At 45.9% G+C, this 17618-nt stretch overlaps 6 protein-coding genes across 7 annotated transcripts; 1 reads left to right on the forward strand and 5 right to left on the reverse strand.

Moving 5' to 3' along the window:
* Positions 1–147: 147 nt before the first annotated feature.
* Positions 148–546, reverse strand: LOC308145993 (histone H2B 1/2; the record flags this gene model as incomplete). Its single annotated transcript, XM_080517615.1, has 1 exon — positions 148–546. The coding sequence occupies one exon, from the start codon at positions 544–546 to the stop codon at positions 172–174; it is 375 nt and encodes a 124-aa protein (XP_080373741.1). The 3' UTR covers positions 148–171.
* Positions 547–1370: 824 nt separating this feature from the next.
* On the reverse strand, positions 1371–1781 carry LOC308145950 (histone H3.2; the record flags this gene model as incomplete). Its single annotated transcript, XM_080517553.1, has 1 exon — positions 1371–1781. The coding sequence occupies one exon, from the start codon at positions 1779–1781 to the stop codon at positions 1371–1373; it is 411 nt and encodes a 136-aa protein (XP_080373679.1).
* A 922-nt stretch (positions 1782–2703) lies between these two features.
* On the reverse strand, positions 2704–3327 carry LOC308145933 (histone H1-like; the record flags this gene model as incomplete). Its single annotated transcript, XM_080517530.1, has 1 exon — positions 2704–3327. One exon carries the CDS (start codon positions 3325–3327, stop codon positions 2704–2706), a length of 624 nt encoding a protein of 207 aa, XP_080373656.1.
* A 1974-nt stretch (positions 3328–5301) lies between these two features.
* LOC308145985 (histone H2A-like) lies at positions 5302–5688 on the reverse strand (the record flags this gene model as incomplete). The annotated part of the gene is made up of 1 exon (XM_080517605.1): positions 5302–5688. One exon carries the CDS (start codon positions 5686–5688, stop codon positions 5302–5304), a length of 387 nt encoding a protein of 128 aa, XP_080373731.1.
* An 888-nt stretch (positions 5689–6576) lies between these two features.
* On the reverse strand, positions 6577–6951 carry LOC308146022 (histone H2B-like; the record flags this gene model as incomplete). Its single annotated transcript, XM_080517650.1, has 1 exon — positions 6577–6951. The coding sequence occupies one exon, from the start codon at positions 6949–6951 to the stop codon at positions 6577–6579; it is 375 nt and encodes a 124-aa protein (XP_080373776.1).
* Positions 6952–10219: 3268 nt separating this feature from the next.
* taf5l (TAF5-like RNA polymerase II, p300/CBP-associated factor (PCAF)-associated factor) lies at positions 10220–15996 on the forward strand. 2 transcript variants are annotated; one of them, XM_080517442.1, is made up of 5 exons: positions 10220–10357; positions 10817–10958; positions 11742–11846; positions 12433–13202; positions 13990–15996. In XM_080517442.1, exons 2-5 carry the CDS (start codon positions 10820–10822, stop codon positions 14785–14787), a joined length of 1812 nt encoding a protein of 603 aa, XP_080373568.1. In that variant the 5' UTR covers positions 10220–10357; positions 10817–10819; the 3' UTR covers positions 14788–15996. The 2 variants fall into 2 exon arrangements, with proteins under 2 accessions (XP_080373568.1, XP_080373569.1); XM_080517443.1 differs by having other exon boundaries at positions 12436–13202.
* Positions 15997–17618: the final 1622 nt, after the last annotated feature.

Consider the following 17618-nt stretch of genomic DNA (forward strand, 5'->3'; position numbering starts at 1 on the left):
AGGTAATCAAAAATGGTGTATATATATATAAATAAATCAATGGTAGGCCATATAAAAATTTTTTATAAACGCTATTGAAGACAAGATAGCAGCATTAACACAAAGGAATCTCTCCAGATGAATTGGGGGGCTCTTAGAAGAGCCGTTGGTTTTGATCAGCAGCAGATGGGTCTACTTGGAGCTGGTGTACTTGGTGACGGCCTTGGTGCCCTCAGACACAGCGTGCTTGGCCAGCTCACCAGGCAACAGGAGCCGCACGGCGGTCTGGATCTCCCTGGAAGTGATGGTGGAGCGCTTGTTGTAGTGAGCCAGACGAGACGCCTCGGAGGCGATGCGCTCGAAGATGTCGTTGACGAACGAGTTCATGATGCTCATGGCCTTGGACGAGATGCCGGTGTCGGGGTGGACCTGCTTCAGCACCTTGTACACGTAGATGGCGTAGCTCTCCTTCCTGGTCTTTCTCCTCTTCTTGCCTCCTTTGCCGGTGGTCTTGCTCACGGCTTTCTTTGAGCCCTTCTTGGGCGCTGACTTGGCGGGTTCAGGCATCTTGATTCTCCGGTACTTCGCAACAACGAATGAGCAGCAGACGTCAGAGGGACTCTTCTTATAGACCCTGCATGTAAAAACCACTGTGCTGTCTCCCAGTGGTGATTGGTTCAGCTCAGCGAATGGTTGGAGGGATTTTCTTGTTTCTATGGAAACATTTCCTTTGTCCTTCACACTGCGCACCAGTTGTTGAAATCCGTCGTTTTCTCTTCGACAAATTGAAATATAATCCATTCAGCAGAGCAGAATCTTAATAGGTGAATAAATCAGCATGTGAGAAAAGCCTCCTGACGTTTAGAGAAAAAAAAACAGACCTCAAATATGAGAACATTCCTGTATGCACATTCAAAACAGTAAAATGTTTACGTGATCAGAATAATCTGGAATGTGGAGTCAAGCTCCATTGCAAAAGAGGCAGTGACATGTCAACTTCCAATATCATTCATGGAAATGTAATTATATAGTAAAAGATGTTCCATAACTATAGTAGCTGTTGAGTCTTTTTATTCATGAAGTTTAACTCCTGCTATACTGGAGAACGTTTAGATAACATTTCGCACTGTCATTAAAGGCAATTAGGAAAGTTTTCAAAACTGCACTAGTATCAAGGATAAAGACACTAAAACCACATCGTTTCTTCATGAAATAAACTTGATTGTGGAATTTCTATATTATACAGGGAACATGTGAATATTGAATTATATTGGTCCGTTGTATAAATGGATGAGACTATGGAAATATGTATGCAAGGAAGCATCTCTCGAAAAAGTGTGGAGGCTCTTAAAAGAGCCGTTGTGGTGGTTGGTGGAGCAGCAGACTGAACTTTAAGCTCTCTCTCCACGGATGCGGCGGGCCAGCTGGATGTCTTTGGGCATGATGGTCACCCTCTTGGCGTGGATGGCGCACAGGTTGGTGTCTTCGAACAGGCCCACCAGGTAAGCCTCGCTGGCCTCCTGCAGAGCCATGACAGCAGAGCTCTGGAAGCGCAGGTCGGTCTTGAAGTCCTGAGCGATCTCTCGCACCAGGCGCTGGAAGGGCAGCTTGCGGATCAGCAGCTCGGTGGATTTCTGGTAGCGACGGATCTCTCGCAGAGCCACAGTACCGGGCCTGTAACGGTGAGGCTTCTTCACTCCGCCGGTGGCCGGGGCGCTCTTGCGGGCAGCCTTGGTGGCCAGCTGCTTCCTGGGAGCTTTGCCTCCAGTGGACTTACGGGCGGTCTGCTTGGTACGAGCCATTGTTCCTGCTCTCGCTGTGTAAAGACAAGTGGAGAAAGAGCGGAGACTCGCTGCATTTAAGCACCGAGACCAGCTGGGACACCGTGACGTCACTATGTCTGATTGGTCAGCAGCGTCACGAGGAGAGGCCCCCCAGCTGAGACTGAGCTGCTGATTGGAGGACAGTCATTTGACAGTGCCGCGTGAAGTGAGAGCGGTTCTCCCTCTGCTGCTGTGTGACGAGCACTAACTACACTGGACTGTTTGTTCAAGAAAAACTTTCTGGACAATGACTTTACTTCAGAACAGTTGAAATCTTCAATATTTGTTTTGTCTGGAAATAAAATATTTGACTTGAAATATATTGATTTGGCCTAAAAACTGCATTCAGACAAATTTGATTTGTCTTTATTTTTTGAGGACATAAAAGTGACTTTTGGAAGTTCATAGACACTAATGGTAATAAAAACATCCCCGTTTCCTAAGCACAGTGAAAGTGTCCAAACTTAAAATCTAAGTTGTGTTTTATTCCACTTTATATTCGCTCTGCTTAATGTAATGGCTAGAAGTAATGTTTCCCTCAAGAACGGACAGTCAGGCTGCTTTCCAGTTATGCACCAGATTTATGAACCAGCCTGCCAGAGAAGCTGAAGGTTGTAGAGAAAGTTCATGCATGTTCAAAACGTTTTTGTCCCTTGATATGTATTTATATTTTATATGTATGTACAATGGCAATGGGAGGACGGATTTAAAGCACTTTGCTGCTACATTCTGTTTAATTTGCAAGATATTTTTAAGCCTTAAACGAGTTGAGACCCTGAAGAGATGAATGTAGTGAACAATGTTTGTGCAGTGAAGGAATAGTGATGAGGACTGATCTCTTTACTGAAGCTGTGGTGGCTCTTAGAAGAGCCTTTGCGGAGTGTTTGTTGACAGTGAGAGCTCACTTCTTCTTGGCTGCCGTCTTCTTGGCTTTGGGTTTAGCAGCCTTCTTTGCGGGGGCTTTCTTGGCTGCAGGTGCTTTCTTGGCTGCGGGGGCCTTCTTCTTAGTCACCTTCTTGGGGCTCTTGGCGGCCCTCTTGGGGCTCTTGGGTGCGGGTTTCTTGGCCGCTGCGGGTTTCTTGGCCTTCTTGGGAGACTTCTTAGCAACTGCGGTCTTCTTGGCTGCTGCCTTGGGCTTTTTAGCTGCGACGGCTTTCTTGGCGGCGGGCTTCTTGGCTGTAGGAGCCGCTTTCTTTGCGGGCTTCGCGACCTTGGTGTCGGCCTTCTTGTTCATCTTGAAGGAGCCGGAGGCCCCGGTCCCCTTGGTCTGGACCAGAGTCTCCTTGGCCACCAGGCTCTTGACGGCGGTCTTGACGCGGACCTTGTTCTTTTCCACGTCGTAGCCTCCGGCAGCCAGAGCCTTCTTGAGGGCGGCCAACGACACGCCGTTCCGCTCCTTGGAAGCGGCAACAGCCTGGACGATGAGCTCGCTCACGCTGGGGCCGGCTTTCTTCGGGGCGGACTTCTTCTTGGCGGCCTTCGGCTTTGCCGGAGCGGCAGCGGCGGCTGGAGCTTCTTCTGCCATTCTTCCAAATAACAAGCTGAGGTTTCTAGTCGAGAAGCAACGAGAGTCAGAGTTCAGATGAAAATCTCCGAGCAGCAGGCGGGACTTAAACACACCATGAGAACCGTGGAGACTCAACCCAGCGCGCGGCTCCGGTGTGCAGGCTGAACGGCGTCACTTGTGTTTTCTGTGCGGAGAATAAAGAGTTTCTAATGACTTTGTGAGCATCGCTGCTCCATGAAAGTGAAGGAGTCCACAGCGGACTGCTGTCTCTTCATGTTCAGCTCACATTCACTTCTCACAATCTCTGCAATTCGTTACTGGAGCCTTCAAAAGTCACACATTCAGCCCGGAACTCAGCGCTGCCCAGCGACTTGTCCCTCTCTTTTCTACAAGAAAATACCTTCACACGCAGCAAATATCCACCAAAACACACTTTACAGCTTCAGCACACGCTTTTCCACAGAGTCCGAGCAGAAACTTTGCACTGCTGATGAGCATTTTGTGATAAAATGAGGATTTTGTAGGAGCAGCAAACACACTGATGGAGGCGGAAGCAGAGCGCAGCCAGCTCGTTTCTGACATCAGCTGTGAGGGGATCCCACTCATATTAGTACTTTAAACATTTCATTTAGACAGGGAAAAAACTCAAAGTGGATATCACATTGTCAACGTGATCATTCCGAGGTTTAACATAAGACAAACAACAACAACAATGTTTGATTATTAGTGTTGAAGGAATTAAGTTGGTTGTGTTCACAGTACAACATCAAATTCCTCTTTTAATTTTGGAATACATTTAATCTGTGTTGAATGGATTTAAGTGTATGAATGTGAGATCTTATAGTCAGTTCATTTAGTTTAGTCTCTTTACTTATCACATGTTAACAAAAATAGTACAAGGGGGTGGTGAACAGACATTTATATTTCTTGTTTAACTTTCCTGAAACCGTTTTATTCTGTGACTAGTATAGTTTGTGTGGAGCCATGTCAAAGAATTTTCCTAAGGAATTAATAAACTTAACTAATTCTGAATAATAACCATCTCAGTTCACACATTCAGTCATAATCAAGCAGCCAAAGTTCTGTAGGACATTTTTTCTTTGTAAAAGTAATCATCATTGGATAAAGAGTTACTATTTCAATTTATGTTAAAACATCTGCCAAGATAATCATTAAGGACAGCTCTGAATCATCTACCTGAGCCCAAAGATAGAAATGTGTATCTGTCACGTGCAACACATTAACCCACATCACAGTGTGTCACTGATCATTACGAGCATAATCACTCTCCTACTGATCAGGGCATGGTACTGCTCATCCTGCATGGCTTGGACTTGTCTCTGTCTAAAAACACGTGATGAGAATGAAGTGCACCTCATCACATTACAATGTCGCCATCATGTTGAGGTGAGCTGAACATTGCCAACATGAACAGAGGGCCTGCTCTGTTCATGCCAATACCAGAGCAATGAGATTGATACTTTGTTTCAGTTTTTCTCCTGTATGCTGCTCCAACCTCACTCCACCTACCAGACAGTACAATGTATGGGAGAAAGTTGTTTTATTTGAACTTGATCAGTTGTCTTCTGTTTACATATAAACTTTTACCAAATTGTTTCAGATTTAACCAATTAATAAACCAAAGGGAAAAGCAAAAACACTTGAATCTGAATATTTTTCATATCAACTTGATGATGAATCAACTTTGAGTATCAAGGTATCAGCGATACTGGCCCATTTACTTTACCAGATGACCTTCAGTATCTCACACCATTAGTAAACTGCATACTTGGAATTCGACAGCCGACAGCCAGTGGGGGAAATTATGCAGAAAATTAAAATATATATTTTCCAAGTTATAGGTTATCTCATTTGTGCACCAATAGATTATTCTATTTTTAACAGGTCATTGTTGTGAGAGGATTCTTTGCCCTTTGTGAGACGTGAGTGGCTCTTAAAAGAGCCTTTTGTGTTTGTTGGTTAAGGGCTGATTTACTTGGACTTGGCCGGCTTCTCGGTCTTCTTGGGCAGCAGCACAGCCTGGATGTTGGGCAGCACGCCGCCCTGAGCGATGGTCACTCCGCCCAGCAGCTTGTTGAGCTCCTCGTCGTTGCGCACCGCCAGCTGCAGGTGACGGGGGATGATTCTGGTCTTCTTGTTATCGCGGGCAGCGTTTCCAGCCAGCTCCAGGATCTCAGCGGTCAGGTACTCCAGCACCGCCGCCAGGTACACGGGAGCTCCGGCTCCCACACGCTGAGCGTAGTTTCCTTTACGCAGCAGCCTGTGAACACGACCCACCGGGAACTGGAGTCCAGCACGAGACGAGCGGGTCTTGGCCTTCGCTCTGGCTTTGCCGCCGGTCTTTCCTCTGCCGCTCATTTTGTCGAGATGTTCGTTGAGTTGAAGCTCAGTCAAACTGTGGTGCTGCGTGGACAAAGTCTGTTTTATATAGGGAGGAGAGCGCGAGCCAGTCCGTGACGCACCAATGAGAGAAGGAGCTTCCAGCAGACTGACCCGCGCTCAGCGTCAGAGCCACTTTAACTTTCCTCCAATCAGCAGCTCTCACTGAGGAGGGGGTTTCTCCTCTAGGCTCTTGCTAAACTCATAACGTTTTACCGCCAATTGCAGTCCACTAGAACACAAAACGTATTTTCAAAGACGGTTTCTAATTGCCGTCGCTCACATTTATTGGCCAAATTGTGAAGTTATTCATTGTGCGCGGTATCACATGTTTCAATGAGATGTTTTTCACACTGATGTGTTCACTTTCGTTTGTAGCCAGTTAACGGATCAAATAACGTACCTGCACTCATGATTGAGTAGTGTTGAAGGACATTTTCTGAAATTACTATCTGTATAAAGTGTCTAAGCTACAGTAAAATAATGTAGACAAAACAAAGCTTAAATTAAACAAATAGTGACACTGTACTGGCCCCATACACGTATATATGTAGTAAACATATTCCTCTTCAGTTATTTATATACTTAACAGCATTGTTTCATGTAGATGTGGAAGGAAAAACACTTTTGCTTTATTGTGCATTTAATGAGCCCAAGATGTTGTGCCTCTAATAGTTCTTACTTTGATATAATACATGTACTGACACTACCATTTTGTAGGATAAGTAACTCTACCAGCCTAGTTTATAGTGGTATACTAGTTTTTAATTCACAACTGTAGTGCTCACATTTCAGAACTGGAGATGACCTTCAGACGAATTGGGTGGCTCTTAGAAGAGCCGTTGGTTTTGATCAGCAGCAGATGGTCTACTTGGAGCTGGTGTACTTGGTGACGGCCTTGGTGCCCTCAGACACAGCGTGCTTGGCCAGCTCACCGGGCAGCAGGAGACGCACGGCGGTCTGGATCTCCCTGGAAGAGATGGTGGAGCGCTTGTTGTAGTGAGCCAGACGAGACGCCTCGGAGGCGATGCGCTCGAAGATGTCGTTGACGAACGAGTTCATGATGCTCATGGCCTTGGACGAGATGCCGGTGTCGGGGTGGACCTGCTTCAGCACCTTGTACACGTAGATGGCGTAGCTCTCCTTCCTGGCCTTTCTCCTCTTCTTGCCTCCTTTGCCGGTGGTCTTGCTCACGGCTTTCTTGGAGCCCTTCTTGGGCGCAGACTTAGCGGCTTCAGGCATCTTGATTCTTCACAAATCAGAATGGTGAACTGGAAGCGGTGGGAGTCCTTCTTTGTAGTGGCTGTATGTAGATCGGGCTGTGCTGTCCCCTGTCTGTGATTGGTTCAAATATTCCTGGTTGGAGATGGGGGGTATTGTTGTGGGTCTGACCGTTAGACTGCCCGCCAACTCTAGTGGTTTGTAGAAGCGGGTAAAATAAGGAAACGACAGCTGAATGAAAGATAAGTGTAATATTTCTATGTGAAATATCAGTGGAGTGTTTCTCAGCAAAGCAGCAGGAGTTTGAAGTCAGGAGTGAGCTGGAATCTGGGTCAGTGCTTCACAGTGTTCACATATTCAGAAAACAATAAACAACAATAAAATCTAACAAAGGAGATGAGCTCAGATAAAAGAGAATGTGTATGACGTGATCACATAATGTGGGGAACAGTTTAAGGTTTTTGAACCCATGGTTGATTAACCCTGCGATTAGTTCTGTGACAAGTCAAGACTAGTTGATGAGAGTGGCTGCTGTTTGTTTGCTGCTGTGATAAAAGAAGCCTGAGTGTGAACAATTTCACTCACTGTGGACATTTTTGTTGTTGTGTTCTCAGACAAAGTTGTATCTTGTTCTAGATCAAACTGAACTCAAATAAATGCGTAAACTTTGAGGAATTAAAATGATTTCCCAGTGTTGAGATATGTGCAAATACTGTGTTCATTTTGATAAATGCTTATGTCAGACAGCGACACTAGTGCTGTTCAAGTTTCAACGTATCGTTCAAAACCCGCGAGTCACTTCAGTGAATGGTGATTCAAAAGTTATCACGTTCATGAACTCGTTCACAGAGTCATTCTTGCTGCAGCCATCCAGATGCAGAGAAGAAAGCAAAAATGCCACTGCTGTGCTGCTGCTAGTCAAACTGCAAATATATAAGTATATCACATTGCTCACTCTCGTCACCCTGTGGAAAAAGCAACTGTGCTGCTACTGCTAATAGCGGATAAAAGCAGCCCGGGCCCACCCATTTTAGGTCCAGGCCCACCTATTCCGACCATGCTTTTGACCCAGGCCTATAGTGAGTAGTGAGTGATTGTCATTCCAGCAGTTCGTCCAATAAGCAGCTTGAGGAATGCTTCTCAGCCAATCAGTGGCTTCGACCCCATTTAGAAAACATAAAAAACATACTCAAAGTTTCAAATGCCATCCATCCATCCAGCTTGTTCATTCATTCATCAATCAATCAATTGTTTACTAATTCATGATTTCATCTATCCATCAATTCATACTTTAACAAATTCTATATTGTGTGATTTGCTATGCGTTTCCTTTTTATTTTTCTTTGTTTTCAGTTTTGTCATGATCATGTCTAAAATTAGGCGATCTGTATTTATTTTTATTTGTGCATGAGGGTGAATGGTCACTCTTTTCCTTCAATAAAGTGTTGGGACTGCATGCAATTCTTGTCCTCACCATTGAAGTATGGGGGCGCTAGTCTTAAATGTCACTTTAAATTAGACTGCCGCTTCATTTCAAACAGGGAAATCTCGTAAATTTTGAATTTCCTGAGATAAATAAGTTGGGGGACTCTGAGGGGCAGCAACGGGAAGCTGATCCAGGTCTGTGGTGGCGTCTGTCTGAAAGTAATGTTGATAAACTGTATTTCTACGTAGTCTAAAGATAATGATCCATTGGCAAAAAGTTACATTTACGTAGTGAATAATAGTGTTTATAAAACTATTGGGGCTGCATATTGGAGCAGCTACGGGCAGGGCAGGGCTCCTCTGGAGTCAGATTTACAATTGTACGAACTGAAAAGAGCATCTTATTTCACTATTCATCCAACAGCATGCGATTGGTAATGCTTCATATCTCATCATCATTCCTCTTTCAATTACACTTACACCAACACAAACATACACACATGTTTGTCCCACAAAGAAAGTGTCTTTAATAGCAATGGATAGAGTACCCTTCTTGTGTCCAAGCAATTCATATTTACTGTAAACAAATTAAAGCATAGAGACGTATGCAGCCCAAATGTAATTTTTACCTTCCGTGAAAAGTTCTGTTATTTTTCAAACTTTGAATTTAGGTGGTTTAATTAATTTTAATAAAGGTTGTCTATCAAAATGATGAGGAAAATAAATATTATGTTTGGCCAAAAGTTTAGTTATCACATACTTGAATTTATTTTATGATTATTCCTATCTTTTTTCAATAAATTAAAAAAAAGAAAAGAAAAAAGAAAACCTCTCATTGTCTCACAATGGAGACCATGCGCCAAAATTCGGTTCATGTACGCCCCCTAGGGGTGAGGCTGGGTACCTGCCTGCTTTACTGGCTTGACTTTTTCTCTGCACTTTATCGTACGATCAGCGGGAACAATTCTCTCACACATACATTAAGGACATTACAGAGACTGCAGAGAGTCATGCTGTATAACAAATATTTCTGTAAAGTTCATATTGGCGAAATGCTGAGGAACAGACATGGGCACTGTCATGTGACCCAGTTTGTATTGGATCACAATCAGACATGAGGCACAGCTCTCCACTGTCTCACCGGGGATTTCTGCCGTGGATTTGATCGCCAAATACTCAAACTCTGCGATTGTTTTCCTTAATAAAATGTGAAAAATGTGTAGAGTCATACTGGAAATGCATCTTTAACAGAAATCAGTAAGAATTAAAACGTATTTGATGTATGTTTTTCTTTTTTCATGAAGAAAAAAAAGAAAAACGCACGTCACTGCCGCCAGTCTATCACAGAGAACCACACACACACTCACATTCACAGCTGGGGGTAATTTTTGATCACCAGTTAACCTCACATGCATGTTTTTGGACTTTGGGACATGGAGAGAACATGCAAACTCCACACAGAAAGACCCGGCCAATATTGGAACTGGGACTCTCGCTGTGAGGCAAGAGTTATTAACCACTGCACCACCAACCATGTGGTCCAAAATATGTTTATACACGTACATCATTTTCTTATTTGTATGTATGATATTGTTGTCCTTATTTCATTCGTTTTATCACTGGTGTTTAATTTGTATATTTAATTCTATTTAAAAAAAAAATATTTTTTTAAATTATTTCTAAGTGTTTGCATGTGAATTAACTTACGTGTGTTTCCTTACAATATTGATTGTATTTATTATTGTTTCAGCGCCACTTGCCGTACATGTCCAATGGGTGTCGCTGTGGTTCCTCGGGGAGCTCGCGCTGCCCTTTCCACGCCGATAGAGGAAGGAGTTAGCCTAGCATGCTGAGTTTGATGGAGCCTGAGCCGGGGGCGGACAACCACGATGGAGCGGCATCGAGAGGACACGGCGTAGCTTCACCTCGAACCCGGGAGGCTCTATGACTCTGTCGGCGTGGACACAGTAACCGAGGACGGAGAGGAACGCCGGGATATGCAGTGAGTTGGAAACGGCCAATCCCGCTCAAAGTTGAAGCCGCCGGGCCCTCCGCGGCTAACTTTAGCCACTTAGCTCGGTACCCGCCTCTAATCTGGACACCTGACAGCTTTGCAAAGGCTTCAATCGCTACCGAGGGGCGTTTAGAGCACACGGTGTGGTCGTGTTTAATACCTCCGCTGGCACCGTGGGTGTTCGCATGTGTTCGGGGAATATATATCACATGTTCTTTGCATTGCGAGACAGTTGGCGCCTGTGAGGATGCTGGGAAGAGGAGTGGCTCTCTCGCTCTCTCTCCCTCCTAGTAGAGTGTCTCTCTCTCTCTCTCTCTCCTTCTCCTAGTATGAGTGTGTGTGTGTGTGTGTGTCACGTGTGGTAGATGACACTGACCTCATCACCACAGTGCCTCAGGTGATGTGCAGGTGTGGCCTCTTGGCTTGACCCTCCCACTCTCCGTCCAGGTCATGAAGCGAGTTCGCACTGAGCAGATCCAGTATGCTGTGACTCAGTACCTTAAGAGGAGGCAGTATGTGGACACTGATGGCTCCCTGAAGGGAGCCAAGCTCTTCCAGTCCGCTGAAGAGATGGCGGCCAGCCTCACAGGTGAGCAGTCTGCACAAGAAAGATTTAGGCCATTTTTCCCATGGCAACGTTTTTTTTTTTGTGTGTGTGTGTGTTTGATTACAGGGAAAAGGCAGAAACACTGAAAACGATGTAATTAGTATGCCAGGCTGCGAGTTACAACTATTGGTTGGTGTTGTGGCGAAGTCACACATGCATAGATTCGTATGGACAGAAAACCAAATTTGATTGTTTTTAAAAGTGGCATTTTCCCCCTAAATACCGAAAACAAAACGGAACTTTTGATTTTCATCTTTAGTTTGATGATCCGAGCCAATTTGATTCATTGCTTGTTAGTTTTAAATCACATTTGGTCAGTCTCATCGCATTTTAATTTGAGTTGACTAAAAGTCGATTACTTGGAATCCAAGAACATATTTAGTGGTTTATAACAAACATGTAAATAAAGTTTTAGGGAATCTTAACATTTTATTTCATCCTTCTGGTAACAAAAAAAAGAAAGAAACATAGTTCATGACTTCTGGCTTTGCAGAAACCTCTGTTGTTGTGATGGTGGCAGTTTCACGAATACCTTTAGACGTGGAACATTAACATGTTTATTTTTAACCAAAATAATTCTAACCGTTCTGTTCATTCTAGTGTAGAAGTCTACTTGCAGCGCAGATCCACTGCTAACTCGTGCAAACTCAGGATTTGAATCAGTCATCGCATTTGAAATAAGCCGCATGCAGTTCAGCAAAGATGACATTTTACCTGCACTGAAGATGAGCGTCTCGCTGTCGTCTCTCCTCTCCCACTGAGCAGTGCAGACCGAGTCGGGTTGTCCCAACGTGGTCTCCGCCGCGCCCTGCCAGTCCGACCCACAACAGTACGAGACTCAGTTCTCCCGGCTGCGGTCCTTTCTCTCAGGTACGACACCCACAATTTCTCTGCTTGCTGAACTGACTTCATTTCCAAAAGGAGTGTGACTTACTCTGACCAGAGGCACAGCAGTGTGAGAATACCATAACCCTTACAACGGAAAGGCAGCATTGCTCATCTTGTAAATCTGTGTGGGATCCTCTTGAGTCGACACTTGCATCACACTAGCGTCAACACCCGGGGTCACGAGGTTGCCCCCCCCCCCAAGGACCACACTAGTTGCCTGCAAACCTGTTCTAAAAATAACACAACTCTCAAGGGAGTTGTGTCCAGAATGTAATTTTATTGCATATAGATTTAGAAATGACTCATTAAAATAGAGTAATTAAAAAATATGTTTAAACACGAAGTTTAGGTCTCTGGTGCGCCGTGTGGAGGAACGGCGCTGACGGAGGTCCTTCACTTTTTTTCTGACATTTGAGGTGCAAAATATATAAGAATCTGTCCTCGTTTGTCGTTCCTCTCCGACCCTATTTGCATCAAGCTGACTGGACTCAATATTATGCAGATAAGCTGAGAACCGATTCTTTATTTGTCGGCCGTGTCTAATGTTGCGGTTGTCTCCCGCACACAGAAGCAGACGTATCCTGGGCGAAGGAGGTGAGCTGCATCCTCTACCCCCTCTTCGTCTACCTCCACCTGGACATGGTCCGCTGCGGCCTGAAGGGGGCGGTCGATGGCTTTTACAGCCGTTTCCACGGCGCCTTTCTTCAGGACGGCGAGCAGCGGGCCACCATCGAGCAGCTGCGCCACGTCCTCACCGCCCAGGACGTCTCGGCCAGCCCCCGGCTGAGCGCCTTCCTGGAGCACAAGTACGTGGTTCACCTGACGGAGTCGGCCCACAACTACCTCCTGCGCTACCTGCAGAGTGAGGACAACGGCGCCCTCTGCAGGGTGCTCAGCTCGCACCTGCAGCTGGAGGTCACCGCCCTGAGGCGAACGGACTACCAGCTCTACGGAGGAGCCGGGGGCGCAACCACCGGCCCCAACTCCACCTCCTCCGCCTCCTCCTGGGCGGGCGTGGACGGGCTGGACGGCGGGGAGGGGGTGGAGGTCCCGGCGGGGATACCGCAGAGCGAGGCGGCGCTGGACGCTCTGCAGGACTGCATCAAGAAGGTGCGAGAGGGGCCCCCCTCGCTCACCACCGTCTGCTTCTACGCCTTCCACCACACGGAGCAGATGCTGAACACGGCCGAGGTCTCCACTGACAGCCGCCTGCTCGCCGCCGGCTTCGACAGCTCCACGGTGAAGCTGTGGAGCCTCCGAGCCAGGAAACTGAAGGCCCGGCCGCATCAGGCCGACGTGTCGCGCATTCGCCTAGCGTGTGACGTGCTGGAGGAGGAGGTGAGTGTCTTCAAGAGGTTTTTAATTTGGATTATAAACCATTTTTAGAATTAACATAGCAAATTATAATTTAAAAAAAAAATCTATTTGTTCTATTGTTTAAAATGTGGATTGTAAACTTGGCTGATGCAGCTGTTGTACTGCGGGAACTCGTCTGTGCAGATAAATCTCAATCCCAGAGGTGCTAAATATTTGAAGATGTCTGACTAACTACCACAGTGTGACATAAAAGTTTGCATTGATATTAGGGATGCAGCGATACCAAAGGAAGACTACGAGTACTAACCTTTAACTACTTGCTGATACTGATTAAATGACACAAAGTTTAAATCCTACTCCATAAATAAACGATTTGCTACGACTGTGCGTCGACTATATTCCATGTAGAGGGACTGAGCTTTCGGTTAATGAGTATCAGTATTCTAGTCTTTCTCAGCATGTAGCATCGCTAGTGTGTGAACCCCAAAACTCCTTAGGATGCAGCACAGCTCAGACTTAAATTAACAGCAACAGCCGGTGCTTCAGATCAACTGGTCTCCCTGTTGACTGGTGATCATCTCCCTTGAGAAGCTATAAACAGACACTTAGAATTAATACCCTGTTGACGGACAACTTTCCCACACACGCATGCACACAGAACAATACGCTATAGACCTTAAGAAAATTGAGAGTAGCCGACATTCGCATGGACAGACGAGGAAGCATTTTAAGGAAACGACATCCTTGTGATGGACGTCAGAGTTGGAGGAGTGATAAAAGACCCTCTTTTTGCCGTGTTTCCTCTCAGGTGGACGAGGAGGACGGCTCGGGCAGCGAGATAAAGACGCTGCGAGGTCACAGCGGCCCCGTGTTTCGCACCGCCTTCCTCACAGACAGCTCGGGCCTGCTGTCCTGCTCCGAGGACACCACCATCCGCTACTGGGACATGGGCAGCTTCACCAACACCACGCTGTACCGCGGCCACGCCTACCCGGTGTGGGACGTGGACGTCAGCCCCTGCAGCCTGTACTTCGCCAGCGGCTCGCACGACCGCACGGCGCGCCTCTGGACGTTCTCCCGCACCTACCCGCTGCGGCTCTACGCGGGCCACCTCGCCGACGTGGACTGCGTCAAATTCCACCCCAATTCCAACTACCTGGCCACCGGCTCCACGGACAAGACCGTGCGCCTGTGGAGCACCCAGCAGGGGGCGTCGGTGCGCCTCTTCACGGGCCACCGCGGCCCCGTGCTCTCGCTGGCCTTCTCGCCGAACGGGAAGTACCTGGCGTCGGCCGGCGAGGACCAGCGGGTCAAGCTGTGGGACTTGGCGTCGGGGACTCTGTTCAAAGACCTGCGGGGACACACGGACAGCGTCAGCAGCCTGTCCTTCAGCCCGGACAGCTGCCTGGTGGCGTCCGCCTCCATGGACAACTCCGTGCGCGTGTGGGACATCCGCAGCTCGCACGGCGGGACGCCGGCTGACGGCTCGTCCGGCGAGCTGGTGGGCCTGTACACCGGGAACACCAGCAACGTGCTCAACGTCCAGTTTATGGCCTGCAACCTCCTGCTGGTGACCGGCAGCGCTCAGGAGAAGGCGGAGCAGTAGCCCCCGCTTCACTGTGCCCACACGCCATTTCCTTTTCTTTCTTTTTTTTCTTTCTTTTTTTTTTTTTTTCCGCCCTGGCTCGTTATTCCAGAATCGCCATAAAGTCCAGTTCTCATGTGAAGACGATCGTCGGCAAACGTCACTTTTACCCAGAGAGACTGTCTTTTCCGACTGGAGGAAGCACAGAGGTGGTGAAGTGTGACGGAGCAGGATGAGCACTGTGGTTTTCAAAGTGCGAGGGAGCGCTGAGCAGCAGGTTGAACTCCCCTTCTTACAGTGAAGAAATAACACGATTCATTCAAAGAAAAAAAAAAAAAAAAAACCAGGCCATGAATGACTGAAGGCTGTTTGTTCTCCTGCACTTTGAAAACCTCAGGTTTTATTTCCTCAGTCGCTCTTTCTTCTTGCCCTGCGTCTCCCGTCTGCTCCGTCACGCCGGCCTTCCACTTCAGCCTCACTATGAGCACTTTTGATTTCATCCGGAGTAAAAAGGGAGGAGGGAAGCCAGACGTGAGAGCTCATAACAGAAAAAAATAAAATAAAATTTTTGTTGAAGACAACCCCATCAGTCTTTTTGATAGATGAACTTTTCCTGACGACTCTCAGAGAGATTGATTTCCCCTCACTGGAGTTCACACAGATGTGCATTCATCCGAGTCGCCACCTCACTGCCAGTCTTCAGCCCCGGAGCTCCAAATCTCCAGTGTTTCTCATCAGTTCGGTAAAGTTGATGCTCCGCAGTTGTACCTGTGAAAACGAGCTCAAGCACTCTCCTGTGGAACTCTTGATTCACAGCCCTCGTTCTGCCGGAGCCCCGACTGGGTTCGACTTGGTTCCGTAAAAGACTTTTGTCTTCTCTAAAAGAAAGCATGTCGAGAGTGTGCAGAAAACCTTCCCCGTCCGTGAGGAAGCCGAGAGGCTCTTTCAGTATTAAACTCGTCACAGTTTAATATTCGGGACGTTTTTTTTTTTTTTTTTTTCCTGTGTCAGTAACTGTGCAATGCTTAAAAAGTGTAAATATATTTTTGTAATATTTGGCTGAAGCTGAAGTAGGGCTTAAAGATGAAGAGTTCGTCTTCCTGGATGGTTTCCTGTTTGATTTCCAGTCTGGAAGTTTAGGGGGGATTTTTTTGTTTGTTTTGGTTTTTTTTATGACTGACATTTTGTTTCTGTTTCCGAGGCCAAAATAAATAACAGAATCTATTTGAACTCCACGTCTTTTGTATTTGTCGTCAAACACGCATCATTGTTAAACGCACATTGGTTTCAGGTGATCCTTTCCAGCACGTCTTCTGTGTTATGGGTTTTGATTGAGTCAAAGATGTAGCGGAGAATAAAACATTTATTTACAAGTGCAATGGAGATGGTGAGGTATGGATTTGATCATATTAAGGACAAAAAAAAATAAGTTTTCCGTGCAGTTTCTTTTTTTATACTTGTGCAAGAAAAACAAAGTATGGAAAAACATTTGATTCACAAAGCATCTTGATCACAAAAGGTAATATTTTTCTTTATTTAAACAAAATAATACTACAGAATTACACGAAGATGAAACCAAACTGCGGGGGATTATAGAAACATAAAAATTAAGGAACAACGAGCAATGAAAAAAGTCAAACAATCAACATTGTCGGTCAAATATTTGCACAGTGAGTTTCTGATGACAAGAAGAAAATCTTGTTTGTTATTAAAGAATTAATACTTAAATATGCACGTTTATAAAGTATTAATGGTTGGTGTCTTGTTTTTGTCTGTTGTTGTCTGTGTTACTTGTTGAGTTCAGCCCCCCTCTGTCACACTGATCGTTGTGACATTTGTCTTCACGGCTGAAGTAAAGTAGGAGGTGTCCTACAATTCTGAAAATGCGAGAAAATAACCAGATACACTTGGATGTATTGGGAACGTATTGAAGGTGGTTGGACGGGCGGAGGATGCTGCTCGGCTCGATCAGGCAAGCAGGAGGCTCTCTGGTTTGGATCCGATTCAAGTTCACTTGGATTTTGACTGCAACAGATCCACACGTCTGCTGTGTAACGTGAACTCGGCTATGGCAGGAATCCAGTGACGGGCCGGCAGGAATGTGGCCGTCATACCTGACGGCCCGGCGTCTGGCAGAGGCGAAGCAGACACGCCTCAAAGCCACCGAGACGATCTCGGAGACGTGCAACCATCCTCGGGGACCACGAACCAGGACCGAGGCGACAGGCCTCTGAGCACAACCTGGAGACATCTACATGTTGTGGATCTTTTTTCTATTTTTAATCTTCTCTACCTCATTCATTTGTGTGTCTTCAAGCCTCAATATGTCGATTTTGAAAGAAAAAAAAAGTACAGTAAAGACATTAGAATTAGGGCATTTTCAGTGGCTGATGTAGCATTGTGTAATCAGAGGTTAATTATACGGCATGTTGGAATATTGGGGGAGACATCGCAGCCAGATTATGTCAGAAAGACGTACGATTGAAGTTGTGTTTGAATTGTGTGCGCAGGGCAGAAACCTGTGGCTTAAGAAAAAAAATTGTAACCATTCAGATTTTCCATCACGTTTAAAGACATGAGCTGATTGTACAGAAGAACTCAGTCTGTCAAACACATTTTAGCTGAGTTGCCACATACAGAACAATGTCCGCTTGAGTGGGCTGGACTGGTAAAACAGTGCCATAATAACCTTTATATTTAAAATGTTACGGTTTTTCTTCATGTGATGAAAAATGTCTATAATTTCACACCAAAAATTTGAATTACTATAGAAAATTACTACAATGTCAATATAAATCCAATATTGATAGATCATTCTGGTGGAAAATACAGTGAAATGTCTTTAAGAACTT

The sequence above is a fragment of the Blennius ocellaris genome (genome assembly GCF_963422515.1).
Source record: "Blennius ocellaris genome assembly, chromosome: 3".
Classification (NCBI taxonomy): Eukaryota; Metazoa; Chordata; class Actinopteri; order Blenniiformes; family Blenniidae; genus Blennius; species Blennius ocellaris.

Coding starts and splice junctions, on each gene's coding strand:
- taf5l (XM_080517442.1), top strand. CDS start 10,820: ATGAAGCGAGTTCGCACTGAGCAGATCCAGTATGCTGTGACTCAGTAC. Junction 10,959..11,741: donor GATGGCGGCCAGCCTCACAG/GTGAGCAGTCTG, acceptor CCCACTGAGCAG/TGCAGACCGAGTCGGGTTGT. Junction 13,203..13,989: donor GTGACGTGCTGGAGGAGGAG/GTGAGTGTCTTC, acceptor GTTTCCTCTCAG/GTGGACGAGGAGGACGGCTC.